At 42.5% G+C, this 17,306-nt stretch overlaps 1 protein-coding gene across 1 annotated transcript; it reads left to right on the forward strand.

Moving 5' to 3' along the window:
- Positions 1-240: 240 nt before the first annotated feature.
- On the forward strand, positions 241-1,173 carry LOC138760619 (uncharacterized). Its single transcript, XM_069935352.1, has one exon. The coding sequence runs from the start codon at positions 241-243 to the stop codon at positions 1,171-1,173; it is 933 nt and encodes a 310-aa protein (XP_069791453.1).
- The last annotated feature ends 16,133 nt before the right edge of the window (positions 1,174-17,306 follow it).

Genomic DNA, 17,306 nt, shown 5'->3' on the forward strand with positions numbered 1-17,306 from the left:
TACAATGCAATCTGGAATTTCTCTGTTCCTGAGTCAAATATTGACATGCAGTGTTCAGGAACCCTGATGCATACACATCAAAAATTTGTTTCCATGAAACCTGTGACATTAAAGTCCCAGTGGTCAAATTAAAGTCTCCCATGGCAACAACACTGTTCATTCCCCTCTTTATATAACCTGTCTACATTTCTGTCCTTCAATCACCCATTCGGAGGCCTACAGTATAAAACCATCACAGTAATGGCATCTTACTTATTCCTGAGCTCTGCCCACAGGAGGCCCCCCCGCCGGGGAGGCGGCCCCCCCCGCCGAGGAGGCGGCCCCCCCCCCCGAGGAGGCGGCCCCCCCGCCGAGGAGGCGGCCCCCCCCGCCGAGGAGGCGGCCCCCCCCGCCGAGGAGGCGGCCCCCCCCGCCGAGGAGGCGGCCCCCCCCCGCCGAGGAGGCGGCCCCCCCCCGCCGAGGAGGCGGCCCCCCCCGCCGAGGAGGCGGCCCCCCCCGCCGAGGAGGCGGCCCCCCCCGCCGAGGAGGCGGCCCCCCCCCGCCGAGGAGGCGGCCCCCCCCGCCGAGGAGGCGGCCCCCCCCCCGCCGAGGAGGCGGCCCCCCCCGCCGAGGAGGCGGCCCCCCCCCGCCGAGGAGGCGGCCCCCCCCGCCGAGGAGGCGGCCCCCCCCCGCCGAGGAGGCGGCCCCCCCCCCGCCGAGGAGGCGGCCCCCCCCCGCCGAGGAGGCGGCCCCCCCCAGCCGAGGAGGCGGCCCCCCCCGCCGAGGAGGCGGCCCCCCCCGCCGAGGAGGCGGCCCCCCCCGCCGAGGAGGCGGCCCCCCCCCGCCGAGGAGGCGGCCCCCCCCGCCGAGGAGGCGGCCCCCCCCGCCGAGGAGGCGGCCCCCCCCCCCGCCGAGGAGGCGGCCCCCCCCCCGCCGAGGAGGCGGCCCCCCCCCGCCGAGGAGGCGGCCCCCCCCCCGCCGAGGAGGCGGCCCCCCCCCCGCCGAGGAGGCGGCCCCCCCCCGCCGAGGAGGCGGCCCCCCCCGCCGAGGAGGCGGCCCCCCCCCCGCCGAGGAGGCGGCCCCCCCCCCGCCGAGGAGGCGGCATTGTATTCATTAACTTGCAGAAAATTGTTCAAGTCCTTCATGGTCATAGTTAAACAAGAAAGTCTGCAGACACTGGGGTTGAGTAATTGACTTTCTCCACCACATTTGTGTATAACCTTCATGGTGTAAGTTTGCCTAAATGAGCATGTGTTCAGTCGGTAATCAAGGATGCATTTTAAACAGATATTGAAGTCCAATATTTCCAGACATGCTGGTGAATTATAGTTAAGAATATCTCTATAAATTAGAAATCCCAATTAATAAGCCAATAACAATATCTGAGGTACATGGGAACTTGATTTACTGGAAATTCACAGAATTGACTGCAAAGCATGTTTCATAACCAGATTGACTTTATTCTCCTTGGAAGTTGAAGTTGCTGGGCTGACAGAATTTATCTCGGTATACTAATGGATGCAAGGGAGGAAATTTCCAGGGCTCTGATGGAAATTTGTGTACCTTCATTGTCAGAAGTACAAATTCTCACACATGAGTCTCTTTAAAGTTGGTGACACGACAAGCTTTATTTACAAGTCTGCAGAGTTGGACTCAACTGGCTTCTCACCAAGTCAAGCCCCGATACATACAGTGCATTGATTTTTATACCTTTTTTGCTTGTCCTTCCCCCTCCTCTTTAACACTGTTTTAATTGGTTAGTTTTTGCAAAATCATTCTAAGTACACTTGCATTTGTAATTATCATGTTAGTTACGTACACTACGAACTCTGCACACACTAAATTCTGTTTTTCACTCTTTTATCAATCTTTGGCTCCTACATGTCTCTTTGTGACCATGAAAGATCTCTGTTTGTTATAACATTGTCCAGCTAAACTTTTATGGTAAGCTCCCTGTCTATTCTGGCTTCCCCTTTTATAATTAATCATCACATTTTAACTTAAGCCCTTTTTAACCTAAATTCTCTATCTATAACATTCATTAGCCAAGAGTGAGGGACCAGAAGACTGGTCCTCCTTGTTCAAAAAGGGCAGCAGGAATAAGCTTGGTAATTACAGGCCAGTGAACCTACATGAGAGGTAGGGAAGTCATAGAATCCCATACTATCACACTTCTCCTATCATATATTTACATATAGTGTTAATGATTGGCTGAGTGCTGTTGCCACCCCTACTGGCCAGTTCCTAAAGGGCTGCACCTAACCAGACCCAGGTCAGTCTGGACTGGTTGACCTCGATGTACTACGCTCCAGTCTTTTGTTAATAAAAGCCTTGATTTGAGTCAACAAGTCTGTGAGTCATTTGATGTGCTACAAGAAGATTCTGAGGGAAAGGATTTGTTTCACATGGAAAGGCAGGGACTGATTAGGAGGGGTCCAGCACAGATCTGTGCAGGGGAATCATGATTCAGAAATCTTGTACTTTTGAGGAACATTTGAGACTCACGAAAGACTGCTGAATCTGGAGCAACAATCTGTTAGATTAGTGAAACACGCAGGACTGCAGATGCTGTGATTGATGTGGACACATCAAAATACTGGAGGAACTCAGCAGGTTATGCAGCGTTCATAGGAGATGAAGATATAGACCAATTGTTTTGGCCCTGAGTCCTTCATAATAATAAAGGTTACTTTGAGGAAGGGCTCAGGCCCAAAACATTGCTTATCTACCTTATGGACACTGTGACCTGCTGGAGGAACCCAAAAGTTCAAACAGCATCTGTGGGAGAAAAAAGAATGGCCAATCATGATTTAGTGCACAGGAGCAAGACCTGGTATAATGAGGTCAGTCCAAGGGGTTGAACGGGACAGTGGGGATTGGTGAACCAGGGAGGGATGGAGGGTGATGGACAGAGGCAGTTGATTGGCATGTGCCGAATAAAGGGAGAGAGTGACAAGAGGAACAAATGGAAGAACTTTGATAAAGGCACAGCGGAGGTCATGGTTGACATGGAATTTTGGTAAGTTTTTTAACAAAGTTCCACATGGTGGAATAAACATGAAATTAAGGCACAGAGTAACCTTGGCACATGGATGAATTGGATCAAATATTCTCTTGCTGAAAGGAGGCATGGTGTAGCAAAAATGGGTGTTTATCTGCCTGGAAATCTGTAACCAATGGGGTACCACAGGGATTGGTACTGGAACCTTTGCTGTTCATTATGTACATCAGTGACTTGGATGAGAATGTAGGTGATCTGCAAGGTAAGTTTGTAGTGGAATCAAAATTGGTAGATAGTGCAGTATATAGCAGGACATAAAGGTTGGGCAGAGAAGGAGCTAGTGAAAATTAATCTGGAAAAGCATGGGGTCGAGTGTTTTTTTGGAAATAATATTTTGTAGGAACCTACAGTAGGGATATTAATGTTGTACAGTGAGATCTTAGTGCAAGTTCATAGCTGCTATAAAGTGGTCATGCAGGAGAGAAAGGAGAATTTTGTAAGCTTATCTTGATCAGCAAGATTTGGTATAATTAGGACTGTTGCAGTTTTACAAAAATTTAGTTGGACCTTATGTCTGTGAAACAGTTTTGATGGGACTCAAGGGTATCAAGTTTGAACGCAGCTGATTGAACAGTAGATTTTTCATGAGTAGGGGAGTTTCAACAGGAGTAAAAGGCAGAACACATGCACACACAGGATTAAACTATACACTCGCGGGAAGAAGGTTTTATAATCAAGTTACAACATATAATATCTGCCACCTCTTGATATCCCTGATAGTCATGGCTCATACCTAACTAAATTAGGGACACTCGGCACACAATACTACTGCTCCCACCCTTTTGTCTGTGCACACTTTAGCAATGATCCTGCAGCTTATCCCAGAAGATGGCTAGCATGTAGTGGGCCGTAGAGTGTCATCAGCTGGAGTCTGGCCCAGGAATTGATGAGGCAATCAAAGGGACTAATGACCATTGTAAGCTGACCTGTGGACAATGCTTTATCTTGATTGGCCAAGTGAGGTGCATTCTGTTCAAGTTCCAGATGGAGTGATCACATGCCCCTCCACAATCCACTTTCCCACCAGATTCCAGCCAGATGGGATACATGACACTCCATAATCCATTCTTGAGACCTACCCTACAGGAAGGATCTCGTAGCAATAGAATGCAGAAAAGATTTGCCAGGATATTGCCTGAAACTTTGTAGATATTGGATAGGATGACCTTATTGAGATTTATAAAATCATGAGGATGAAGAGGATCGTCATTTTCCCAGGATTCCCATTTAATCTAAAGGTGTGATGCATTGTTAGCCAGAATCAGATGCACACAAAGATACTGTACAACAGGCTTTAATCCTCAAAAGACTTCCACAGAGCCAGGCTGGCTGAGGCTGCAGCAACTCTGAGTGAGGCCTCGGGAGGCCGGCGCAGGCTTGTATCCCGGAGGGTGATTGACACCCAACTGGGTGGGGCTTGATCCATTCAGGCTGACTGATTGACAGCCAGCCAGGTGTTGTCCCCTTACACTCCTGCAGGTACAGAGGTTCCCCCCCCTGCAGTAGGCCGGTGGTGTACCACCACATTCTTTGAAATTATCCTGGGGAGTAGTAACAAGGAATCACACTCATTACGTACATACAATATTTACAGGTTGAGATGATCTGACAGCCACCGCGGTCTCTGTGACCGTCGTAGGACTGGCTCCTGGTCACTGGTTAGAGGGGAAGTGGGGGGGCTAGCAGGGGAGTGTGTGGCTGGTGTGGTGCCACACAGAGTGGTGGCGGGGGGACTGGGGTCAAAATATGCAGGTGGTATTGGATGGATGGAGGGGATAGTCTCCTAAGGCTGAAGCAGGCCCCTAGTTGTCAAGGGAGCACTGCGTACCCCATAGCTGCCTGGGGATGGGGATGTATGCCTGGTCAACGTCGTCCTGGGTTGGAGGGTGGTGTGGTGGATGCTCCTGCTGATGCCAGGTCCCTGGATGAGACTCTGTCCTCCCTGCCACTGTCAAACCTGACGTAAGCATAGTTAAGGTTTGCATGAAGGAGGAAAACCTGCTCTACCAGGGCTTCGGCCTTTTGTGTCCGTACATGCTTAGGCAGAAGCACCGGTCCTGGGGACATGAGCCATGCTGGAAATGACATTCCGGTCGCCGACCTCCTGGGGAATGAGAACAGACGTTCGTGAGGGGTCTCATTGGTAGCCATACACAACAGTGACCTAATGGCATGGAGCGTCTCTGGCAGGGCGTCCTGCCAGAATTCAACGGCCCATCCTTTTGACCTGAGAGCCAGGAGAACTTCCTTCAAGACCACCACATTCTCTCGTTCTACTTGCCCATTGCCTCTCTGTTTATCGTTTGTCGTGTGACTGGTCACGATGCCCATCATCGTCAGATACTGACACAGTTCGTCGCTCATGAAACTAGACCCCTAGTCGCTGTGAATGAAGGTCGGGTAGCCAAACATGGTGAAAAGCTGCCCCAAGGTCCTGATGACTGTGGCCAGGCAAGGGATGGCAAAAGGGAAGCGTGAGTACTTGTCCACTACCTTGAGGAAGTAGACGTTTCGGTTCGTGGAAGGCAGGGGCCCTCTGAAGTCCATGCCGAGATGCTCGAAAGGCCAAGTAGCCTTTCTAACATGGGGCTGGAGTGGGGTGGGGGGGGGGAGGTGGAAGAAGCGGGGTTTACACTCTGCACAGATCAGACAGGCCTCTGTCACGTCCCTGATGGTGTACGGCAGATTTCAGGACTTAATGAAATGGTACAACCAGGAGACGCCCGGATGGCAGAGGGACTCTTGCAATGCCTGCAACCTGTCATTATGCACAGGAGCGTGAGAGGGCATCGGGGGATTCGTTAACCTTCCTGAGCCGGTACTGGATGTCATAGCTGTAGATTGCCAGCTCAACTCTCCAGTGCAGGATCTTGTCATTTTTTTTATCTTGCTCTTATGGTTAGTGTTAAACATGAACGCTATGGCCTGCTGGTCTGTGATGAGCGTGAATCTCCTGCCGGCCAGGTACTGGTGCCAGCGGCAGACTGCTTCCACAATCGCCTGGACCTCTTTTTCAATGGAGGAGTGCCCTAGCTCGGAGCTGTGGAGGGTTCTGTAGAAGAAGGCGATGGGGCGCCCCCCCCGGTTGAGGGTAGCAGTGAGGCATCGCTCTCCACCTGGAAGGGTGAGTCCTCATCTACAGCCTGCATCGTGGCATCCGCGATGCCTTGTCTGATGCAGGTGAAGTCTGCCTGTGCCTCAGGTGGGAGGGGAAAAGTTGTGGCTTGGCCCAGTGGGCGGACCTTGTCCGAGAAGTGTGTGACCCACTGCAAGTAATAAGAGAACAGACCCAGGCACCTGCGGAGGGCCTTTAGCGTGGGGGGAGCAGTAACTCCATTAATGGGCACATCCTTTCGTATCTTGGCCGATGACACAATGGGCCACGATGTACCCCAGGATGGTGAGGCCTGCTGGTTATGGCCACAGCTAGTGACATTATCCAGATATGGGAACGTTACCTTCAGCTTGTGCTGGTCTACCGCACGATCAATCTCCTGCTGGATGACGCAGACCCCGTTTGTGACCCCAAAAGGAACCCAGCGGAACTGGTACAGATGTCTGTCCACCTCAAAAGGCAGTGTAGGGCTTGTCCTTTGGGTGGATAGGGATTTGGTGATACGCCAACTTCAGGTCGTGGAGAAAACTCGGTAATGGGCTATCTCATTGACCATGTCGGTGATCCTCAGTAGGGGGTAGGCATCCAGCTGGGTGTACTGATTAATGGTCTGGCTGTAATCCACGAACATCCTTGGCTTACTTTTCCCTTTGACCACAAGGACTTGGGCTCTCCAAGGGCTATTACTGGGCTCTATAACACCTACCACCAGGAGTCGCCGAATCTCCACCTTGATGAAGTCCCTGTCTGTGGCACAATAGCACCTACTTATGGTGGCAATCGGCTTGCAGCCTAGTGCAAAATGTGGGAAGAGTGCCAGTGGGGTGATGTGCAATGCGGAGAGGCTGCAGGTTAGCCGGGCCTGGTGTGCTGTGCAATGTGAGTGGAGGTTAGGGCCCCCTGAAGGCAAGGGTGGCACTGGAAATCCAGACCCAGGAGGAGAGGTGCGCAGAGTTTGGGCATGACCAGGAGCCTGAATCCTGTGCAAGCCTCCCCTCCCACCATTATATCGACCAAGCAGTGCCCGGGTCTTATTCTTGGCAGTGAGGGTGATCGAGCAGATGGTGGGGTGGACCTATAACTTTGGGGTGTGGGCCACGCTCAGGTGAATGAAGTTCTCGGTGCTGCCACTGTCCAACAGGCACTTTGTTACCTGCCCGTTGAATCACACGTCCACCATCGAGCGTCCGAGGTCATGGGGTGTCCCTGGTCAGTGTGGTAGAGTCAGAGTCCTCACTATCAGGAGGGATGGGGAGCATTGATAGAGCGGCCTGGTCGTTGCCCGTGTTGACTATGTCGACATCGGTCATGAGGTATAGCCAATGGCCTCCAGGGGTGTGGGGAGCATCGGTAGAGCAGCCTGGTCATCCTCCGTGTTGACCACATTGTTCTCAGTGTCGTCGGGGGCCCTCAGTGTTGGAGACTGCCTGGCCCAAGATGGTGTGGCCGCTGCGTGGCTGGCCTCCTTCCCCAGCTGTGTCTGCTGCACCGGCGAAGTGATGTCATCATGACTGGCGGCAGTTACATCGTTACGTCTGCCGGAATTGACGGCTTTGACCGGATTAGGACCAACCTCTTCTGATCAGAGTCCAGGATGTCACCCTCGTGTGCCTCAATAATTGCCTCGACTGCGTGCTGCCAGATCTTGAAGTATGTCTGGGCTTCCAGGTGGTGTGGGTCGACCTTTAAGCTCCCTGCACACAGGAGTTTTTCCATAGCTGCTGTGGGAAAATTTTATGGATTAAATTGTGGTGCATTGTTAGCCAGAATCAGACACACACAAAGATAAAGACTGTACAACAGGCTTTAATCCACAAAGACTTTCACAGAGCCAGGCTGGCTGTGGTGCAGCAACTCTGAGTGAGGCCTCAGGAGGCCGGCGCAGGCTTATATCCTGGAGGGTGATTGACACCCAATCTGGTGGGGCTTGATCCATTCATGCCAACTGATTGACAGCCGGCCAGGTGTTGTCCTGTCCCCTCACACTCCTTCAGGTACAGAGGTTGCCCGCTGCAGTAGGCCAGTGGTGGTGTCCCACCATAAAAGGCCACAGGTTTAATGTGAATTTTAAATTTAAATTTAGACCAACAACCTGGTAATAGGCCTTTCTGGCCCATAAGTCCATGTGGCCCAAATACCCCTCCATGCTTTTTTTGAAAGGTGTGAGGAAACAGGAGCACCCAGAAGAAACCCATGAAGACACACAGTCCTTACAGACAGAACTTGATCCGAACCCAGATTGCTACCACTCTAATAGCATTGTGCTAATAGCTATGCTATCTGTGAGGGAGGAGAATATTGAGGGGGAGCGAATGAGCTTGTTTTTCTCCCAGAGGAAATTAATATCTGGAATGAGCGACCAGAGGATATGGTGGAGGTGAATACAATTATGTTTGAGACGCATTTCAACAGGTACTTGCACAGGATAGGCATGGAGGGATATGGGCTTGAAGCTCATCAATATGATAGGTGAGGAGAGAGATCATGGTTAGCATGGAAGAGATGGATGAAGAGCCTGTTTCCATATTGAATGATGTATCATTCCATACTTATTGTTAGAGAGGGAGTAAGACTTTTGAAATAAATGATCCTGTGAGATTCTTGGCTGACAGTTGTAATAACTGAGGATGTTTAACAGCTTTCTCAATCATTTTTTGGATCAAAGTTCTGATGGGAATGCAGTACTGCTTTGTTTGTTACATTTTTCATCAAGGCCTTCAGAGTTAGCTGCTCAATTATAGTTACATTGTCAGACAATTGGAGAAGATATTAGCACAAATAATCTAAGATATACTTATAATTCTTCTCTCTTCAAGGTAACTGAATATTTATCACATCCTCAATATAATATCAAACTGTTCAATTTTCACAATATTGAAGGATCAAATAAATATTTATTTAACTTCTAATTTCTATATTTGATTAGAATTATTCCCCATATGACAGAGGGAATAAAGTACAATCTATATGGAACCACAAAACAGAAACATGCCCTTCTAGGCTGTGCTGCCTTGACCCATCGACCTGCACCCAGACCATAGCCCTTCGTACCCCTCCTATTCATGCACCTGTCCAATCTTCTCTTAAATGTCAAAACTGAATCTTCATCCACCATCTCATCTGGCAGCTCGTTCCATACTCACCACTCTCTGGGTTAAGAAGTTCCCCTTAAACATTTCACCATCCATCCTCAACCCATATCCTCAACCCATATCCTCTTGTTCTGGTCCCACCCAACCTCAGTAGACCCACAGTATTTCTTGTTCCAACACAAAGTAACCTTAATCAGTCAGCATAAAATGTCACGTCAGTACTAAGGAACATGATTGGTCTGTCACCTAGAGGACCCAGCAACAGTGAACACAATGAGAGAAGAATTAACTACTGTGACTCTGTTTGAACATATGAATGAACACAGGATTTACCTTGACAATAATTATGACCGTTATTACTGAAAAAGATACAAGTTGATTCAGAAACAGATGCAGTTTAAGCCCAACTTCAACCAGAGGCAAATAAGACAAATGCCCATATATATATATATATATATATATATATATATATATATCAAAGTCCCCAAAAATCACCAAATTAGCTCCTGAATTGAATATAAACATTTCTTTCTAAAATTTGCTATTCTTCCCATGGCTGTAACTGACTTTTAATTCCTTCAGATGCAATGAATATTCCTAAATCACCCCTGTGACCAGTGCCTCTTAGTTTATGATAGAATCTTTCTTCACACTATTTATATTCATGTCTCTTGAGCTAAGAGGCCTATTTTACCAAAGGTGAAACATTTTAGCCCTGATACTGCTTGAAAATTTATCATTTTCTATTCAGTTTCCCCTGATATTTATGCAGCTGCTATATTTTTGACAGTTCTAGTCTTTCAACCGCAATAACCCTATCTTTCATCAAGCCATTGATTTTTAGTTTGATAGTATGGAAGGAGGCCCTTCACTCCAATTATCCACCCAAACCAGTTGTATTTGCCTCCATTTGGCTCTAGCTCTCTGAAACTTTCCTATCGATGTTCCTTCTGTACCTGCTTTTACCACTTTTTCTGGCAGCTTGTTCCACATACCCACCACTCTGTGTTTTATATTAAAAAAAAAACACTGCCTCTCAGGTCCCTTTTTAAATCTTTACCCTCCCACTTTAAATTTAGCATTTGATTCCTCCACCCAGGGAAAATAGATATCACTATTTACCTAATCTAGGCCCTTCATAATCTGCAAGATCCTGCTCTGCTCCTATGTTCTAAGAGTCTGTCTATTCAGCCTCTCCATGAACACAAGTAACGTTCTTGTGAATCTTTTCTGCACCCTTTCCAACATAATGATCCATTTCCTATAGCTGGGAGACCAGAACTGTGCACGATGCTCCAAGTGTGGTCTCAACAATGTCTTGTAGTGTTGTAACATGACATCCCTGCTCCTGTACTCAGTGCCCTGACTGATGAAGGCAAGTGTGCCAAAAGCTTTCTTCAGCTCCCTGTGGAACTTGTACAGGGTGTTAAAGAAATGCCAGACACACCCAACCTCAGTGGTTTCTGATTGGAATACATTCTCCTCCAGTTAAAAAAAAAAATATGGTGGAAAATCTGAATTTATTGTCATGAAATTTTTTTTTAAATTTTTTTATTTTTCACACTATGAACCATACTGACCAAAATACACACAAACATTTCCCTCTTAAATATCCACAATGTCATTTTTTCCCCTTTCCCCCTCCCTTCCCTCCCTCCTTCACCCCCCCTCCCCATTCACTCAATGTTCAACATATATGATACATTAAACCCATTAAACAATGTCATCACACAATGAAAATAAACAAGAAATTTGTGTCATCTACTTTTACACACTGGGTCAGTTCATTTTGTCGTCTTCTCATTCTGTCATTTTAGGTGGTGGAGGTCCATGGTAGGACTTCTCTGTTGTGTTCCATGTACGGTTCCCAAATTTGTTTGAATATTGTGATGTTATTTCTTAAATTGTATGTTTTTTTTTCCAATGGAATACATTTATCCATTTCTATGGACCATTGCTGTATTCTCAGGCTATCGTCTAATTTCCAGGTTGACATAATACATTTAAAAAAATAGATTTAAAAAAATCTATTTTTGGTGTTTGAGCAGCTTCAAAGTGTAAACATTCATATTATAACCATCTTACAACATTACTATAAAAAAAATAAAATAATAACAATAATTGTGCATGTAAAGTAACTCAGTGTCTTTGGTTCATTGATTATTCAGGAAACTGATGTCCTTGTGCCGCTGAGTGCTCATCTTTAAGCTCCTGTACCTTTCTCCAATGATAGCAGTGAGAAGAAAATGTGACCTGGGTGGTGGGGGTCTTTGAGAAATAGAGGTTGCATTTTTTAAGACACCACCTCATGTAGATGTCCTCGATGGAGTTAAGTCTGGTGCCTGTGAAGTCACAGGCTGAGTTGACAACCATCGAGTTTATTCTTGTCTTGAGAGTTGACTCCTCCAAACTAACTTCTGTATTTGTAGAAGTTTTTGAGTTTTAGGTACATATCAAATCTCCTCAGACACTTCAAAGTATAGCCGCTGGTGAGCCTTCTTTGTGATTACATCAACATGGAGGCTCCAGACAAATCCTCAGAGATGTTGACACCCAGGAATTTTAAGTTCTCGACTCTTTCCATTACTGAGCCCTCGTGTTCCCCTGACTTCCTTCTGAAGTCCACAATCCTCTCCTTGGTTTTGTTGATGTTGAGCACAAGGTTGTTGTCATTACACCATTCAACGATGTGATCTATCTCCCTCCTGAACACTTCCTCATTGCTGTTTGATTCCTGATCATCACTGAAATCTTTAATAATTGATGGATTTCCCTCAGCCTGACCAAACAGTGTCTCCAATTATTCCACAACATCATCAGACTGTGACCCAAACCTTCTACTCGTCCCCTGAATTGATATCAAACTTCTCCCACCATGACATTGCTGATCCCTGATAATTCCTATGACTGCCGTTAAACTTTCTAATCCAGAAACACTGCCAGACCTTATGACATTGACAACCACACATTTAGCCACCATAAGGCACCCCTTGTCCACCATAGGATTCTGACACCCAAAGGCCTGTAGGTTTATCAACCTCCACCAGAAACCAACCACTCCATATTTAATGGCCCTCCCATGGTGTGTCATGTGCTTTGTTCCTGTTATATGCTGCATCCTTTCCAGTCTGGCAGACATGTACCTTATCAATTAGAGATAATAACACGCAGCTAGAAATAGCTGTCCAGGTAGCATCCATGGAGAGAGAAACAAAGTTGTTAAGACAATTAACCTGTTTAATGCTTCAAGCTGATGATTTTCTATTACCAGATGCAAAAGCCATTAAAAGGTCAACAGTATGACATGTTAACTTGGTTTCTCACTCCACAAGCCCTTCCTGACTTGTTGAGAGTTTCCAGCATTTTCTTCTCAGAATTTACAGGGGTTTTCTTTGCATTTAGACTTTGTAAATTATATTGGTTTTGCAGCAGGACACTTATAAAGTATTATAATTTTTGACTTTTTAAAAAAAATGCCACAGAACAGAAAATTGAAGTTGCAAGAGCAGAGAGGGCAGAAAAATGATCATACATACAATGAAGCATGAGAAACAAAGAATGATTTTTTTAAATCTGGTCAGGCAGTGAACATTTTCTTGGACAAAATTAAGTAGATAAATAAGGATGAGAACCTGCTGTAAGTTATTTATCACAATTTTATTTAACGTTATTTATTCATTCAAAAAACAAATAATATAAGACGTATGCAGCAATTAAACATGAACGTTTTTTATATATATAGAAAAAAAAGAAAAGAACCCCCTTCAGCCAACTCTCCTAAGAGCCATAAAAAAAGAATAAAGAAAAAGTTAAATATACATATTAAAATCTAATCAATATAAATTGAAATGTAAATATTCTGAGTATAACAGCCACTTATTAATTAAAAAGTTAGTTATCATGCAAAACATATGTATTTTTTCCATTATTAAACAATATTTCATCTCATTATGCCATCTATTAATATCAATCATATTTGTATCTTTCCACATACTAGCAATACATTTTTTCGCTACAGATAAATTCCAGCTTGATTTTGTATATTTAGCTTTATCTAATCCGAAACCTTTCAGAGGTTGCAAACTACCCAATAAAAATACTGTTGGATCTAAACCTATTTTAATCTTATACAGATATTCTAAAAATGATTGTATATGTATACATGACCAAATGGCATGAAAAAAAGTTCCAACTGTATCACCACATCTAAAACACAAATCTGATTCATTAAAACCATATTTTTTTTTATTTTTCAGTTGTCAAATATAATTGATGTGAAAAATTGTAACTAATCATTGCATAACGTGCATTTATCAACCTAGTTACACTATCTTAACAGATATCTAACCAATCATCTTCAGAAAAAATAAAACCAATATCTGCTTCCCATTTAATTTTAGATCTCTCCCAACCCTTTTTATCCATACCATCCTGTAATATTTGATGCATGGATGAAATATAACCCTTCTCTGGTACCTTCATAATAAAAGTCTCAAATTTAGTCATTTTGGGTAAAATCATATCTCTACCAAACATACATTTTACCTAAGATCGAATTTGATAATAAAGAAAGAGTTCTTATCAATACCAAAATCTTCCCTCATCTGATTAAAAGATAAAAACTTACCCTCTTTAAAACAATCTCCCAAATTTGTCACACCTTTAAATCTCCAATGCAATAAACTTCGATTATGTTTTGAAAAAGAAATAAGTTGATTATTATACAATGGAGTCAAAGCCAATAATTTACCCCTAGAACCTATCATTTTATTTTTCTTTATCCATAACTTCATTAAATGTTTTAGTATAGGCACATTATATTTTTGTAACAAATTTATATTCCATCTAAACAAATATTGATGTATTTCAAATTCAGAAATACTTGCCATCTCAATTTTAGCCCAACTAGGAGGCCGTAACAAATCCATCGATGAACTAATAAATTTAAGTTGGGCTGCCTCATAATAATTTTGAAAATGTGGTAAATGTAGTCCCCCTAACTTATATTTCCAAGTTAATTTATTCAAAGCTACTCTCGAAAATTTACCCCTCCATAAAAACTCCCTAACCATTTTATTCAAATATCGAAAAAAAAAATTATCAAGTAAATACAGAATAGATTGAAACAAACATTGTATACGTGTAAAGATATTCATCTTAATTTTATTTATCCTTCCCATTAAATTAATAGGTAAATCTTTCCATTTAATCAAATCAGTTTTAATTTTTTCATTAATGGAGCATAATTTAATTTATATAAAGATTGATAATTAACATTCAAAATTATACCCAGATATTTAATTCAATCAGTCCACTTCAAATTAATAATATTCTTATAAACTGAATAATCTCTTTCACTTACCGGAAATATTTCACTTTTTTTCTCAATTAACTTTATATCCAGAAAGACATCCATATTGTATTAAACACTCCTTCAAATGCAAAAGTGACTGAGCTGGGTTTGTTAAATACACCAATACATCATCAGCAAATAAATTAATTTTATACTCCTCGTCTAAAACTTTCATACCTTGTATCTGTGTATTTTGTCTTATCAACTGTGCTAAAGGTTCAATCACTAACGCAAACAAAGCTGGTGATAAAGGACAACCTTGACGAGTTGATCGAGTTAACTTAACAAAATTCCAAAATCAAACCATTTGTCAATACTCTAGCTATCGGTTTACTATATAGAGCCCTAATCCAACCAATAAAAGAAGGACCAAACTTAAATTTCTCCACAACTTTAAACAAAAAATTCCATTCAACTCTATCAAATGCTTTTTTTTGCATCTAAGGATATCACCATCGGGTAATCTAAAGATTGTCAAAATCTATTAATCAAACTAATCAGGCGCAAAATATTATCTGAATCATCTATTCTTTATAAAATCTGTTTGGCTAAATCTATACAAAAGTTGATTCATATTGATCAATCTATTCACTAATATTTTAGCTATTTTATAATCTACATTTAACAATGAAATTGGTCCATATGAAGATACTTTCAAAGGATTTCTATCTTTTTTAGGAATTACTGTAATTAAAGCACTAGACCAAGACTCAGGTAATTCATAATGTTCTCCAACTTGACGTAATACATCCCCAAACACTGTAGATAAATCATCATAAAAAATTTTATAAAATTCAACAAAAAATCCATCATCACCAAGCGATTTACCGTTCAGCATTTCCAGCATAGCCATTTTAATTTCCGAATCAGTAAATGGTTCTTCTAACTCCTGTAATATCCTCTAATATCGGTAAATTCAACTGTGATTTTAAAAAAGATCAATCGATCCAGTTTCCTGTTTCCTTCAGATGTATATAACTTTCTATAAAATGAATAAAATTCATCATTAATATCGAGGTTTATGTAATAAGAGAATTCTGTCTAACAGCATTAATAGTCCTTGATATCTGTTCTTTCTTTAATTGCCACACCAATACCTATGTGCTTTCTCTCCTCATTCATAATACTGTTGTTTAGTCCTATTAATCACACATTAAAATTGATAAGATTGCAAAGTATTATATTTCAATTTCAGCCTAGATAATTCAATTTTCTGATATTCTGTAGCATCTTTCTGAAGTTCCTTTTCTAACTCATCGATCTGTTTCTCTAATTCAAGACTCTGATTTAATCGATTCTTTTTTATTTTAGAAGTGTAACTAATTATTTGTGCTCTCAAATAGGCTTTCATAGCATCCCATAATACAAACTTACTTTGAACAGAATTAGAATTTTCTTTCAAAAAAATTAATTTGTTTTTTCAAAAAATCAATAAATTCCATATTTTTAACAACATTGTATTAAATCTCCAATGATAGGCCATTTGAATTTTCTCAGAAGTTTCATATGTAAAATATAACAGAGAATGATCTTAAATCACCCTAATTTTATATTCCGCCTGTTGTATTTCCTTTGTAAATGTACCGATACTAAAAAGAAGTCAATTCTTGAAAACTATTCATGTCTAGATGAATAAAAGGAAAAATCTTTCTCTGTTGGATTAAAACATCTCCAAATATCTACTAAATTAAGATCTTTCATCAACGCTTGGTCCTGAATTGCCATCTTGGATTTTTTAACTTTCTTCGGATATTTATCTAATAAAGGTTCCAAAACACAATTAAAATCACCACCAACTAAAATATTATCATTAGCCTGACCCAAACATAAAAATGCATCTGAAATCAATATTTCATCATCTGCATTTGCGACATAAATATTAAGTAAATTCCAAAATTCACTAAAAATCTTACAATTCCATTTAAGAATACATCCTGCCTTTTCCTCCATTGATTGTAATTCAAAAGATAAATTTTTATGTATCAAAATTGCTACACCTTTCGCTCTAGAATTAAATGAAGAATATACATGCCCAACCCAGTCCCTTTTTAATTTCACACTTCACATTCAAAAGTGTTTCTTGTAAAAAAGAAATATCAATTTTAATTTTCTTAATATACGCCAAGACTCGCTTATGTTTAATCGGACTATTTAATCCTCGAACATTAAAAGTAGCAAACCTCAACTTTGACATGTCTACTATTATTACTAAATACCAATAATATATTTATATAAACACTCAAATCAATGTATATAGGCCCTCCAATAGAAAAAAAATCACAAATTAAAAACTAAAAAAAAATATAAATAGATAAAGAAAAAAAATAAAATCCCCCCCAAAAAAAACTACCAAAAGGTAGTAATCCCCTAAACAAAAATTGGGTGTGGGTCACTCACCAGGGGCTGATGACTAGTAAAGAACTTAGTGCAAATCTCTCCCTCCCCAGACAAACAGTCAGTAACATCAAAATATCATAATAACAAAAGAAAGAATAGAATAAGAAAATTCTTCTTTTCATCCAGAAGATTCCAATCTCAAAGATCCCATTTCAGAAGGAGGTAGACTCTTTCCATTCCCGTTTTTCCCATTTCTGCCATTTCTTCCATTTCCAGAGCAACCAGATTTTTCTTTAGCTGATAATGGTGGACTACGTCTTTGTCCTCTTATATCTGGCAATGAATCAGCAAAAATCATTGCTTCACGAT

This window comes from Narcine bancroftii, chromosome 1, assembly GCF_036971445.1.
Source record: "Narcine bancroftii isolate sNarBan1 chromosome 1, sNarBan1.hap1, whole genome shotgun sequence".
Lineage (NCBI taxonomy): Eukaryota > Metazoa > Chordata > Chondrichthyes > Torpediniformes > Narcinidae > Narcine > Narcine bancroftii.

Excerpts from the sequence above, each read along its gene's own strand:
- LOC138760619 (XM_069935352.1), top strand. The coding sequence starts at position 241 with ATGGCATCTTACTTATTCCTGAGCTCTGCCCACAGGAGGCCCCCCCGC.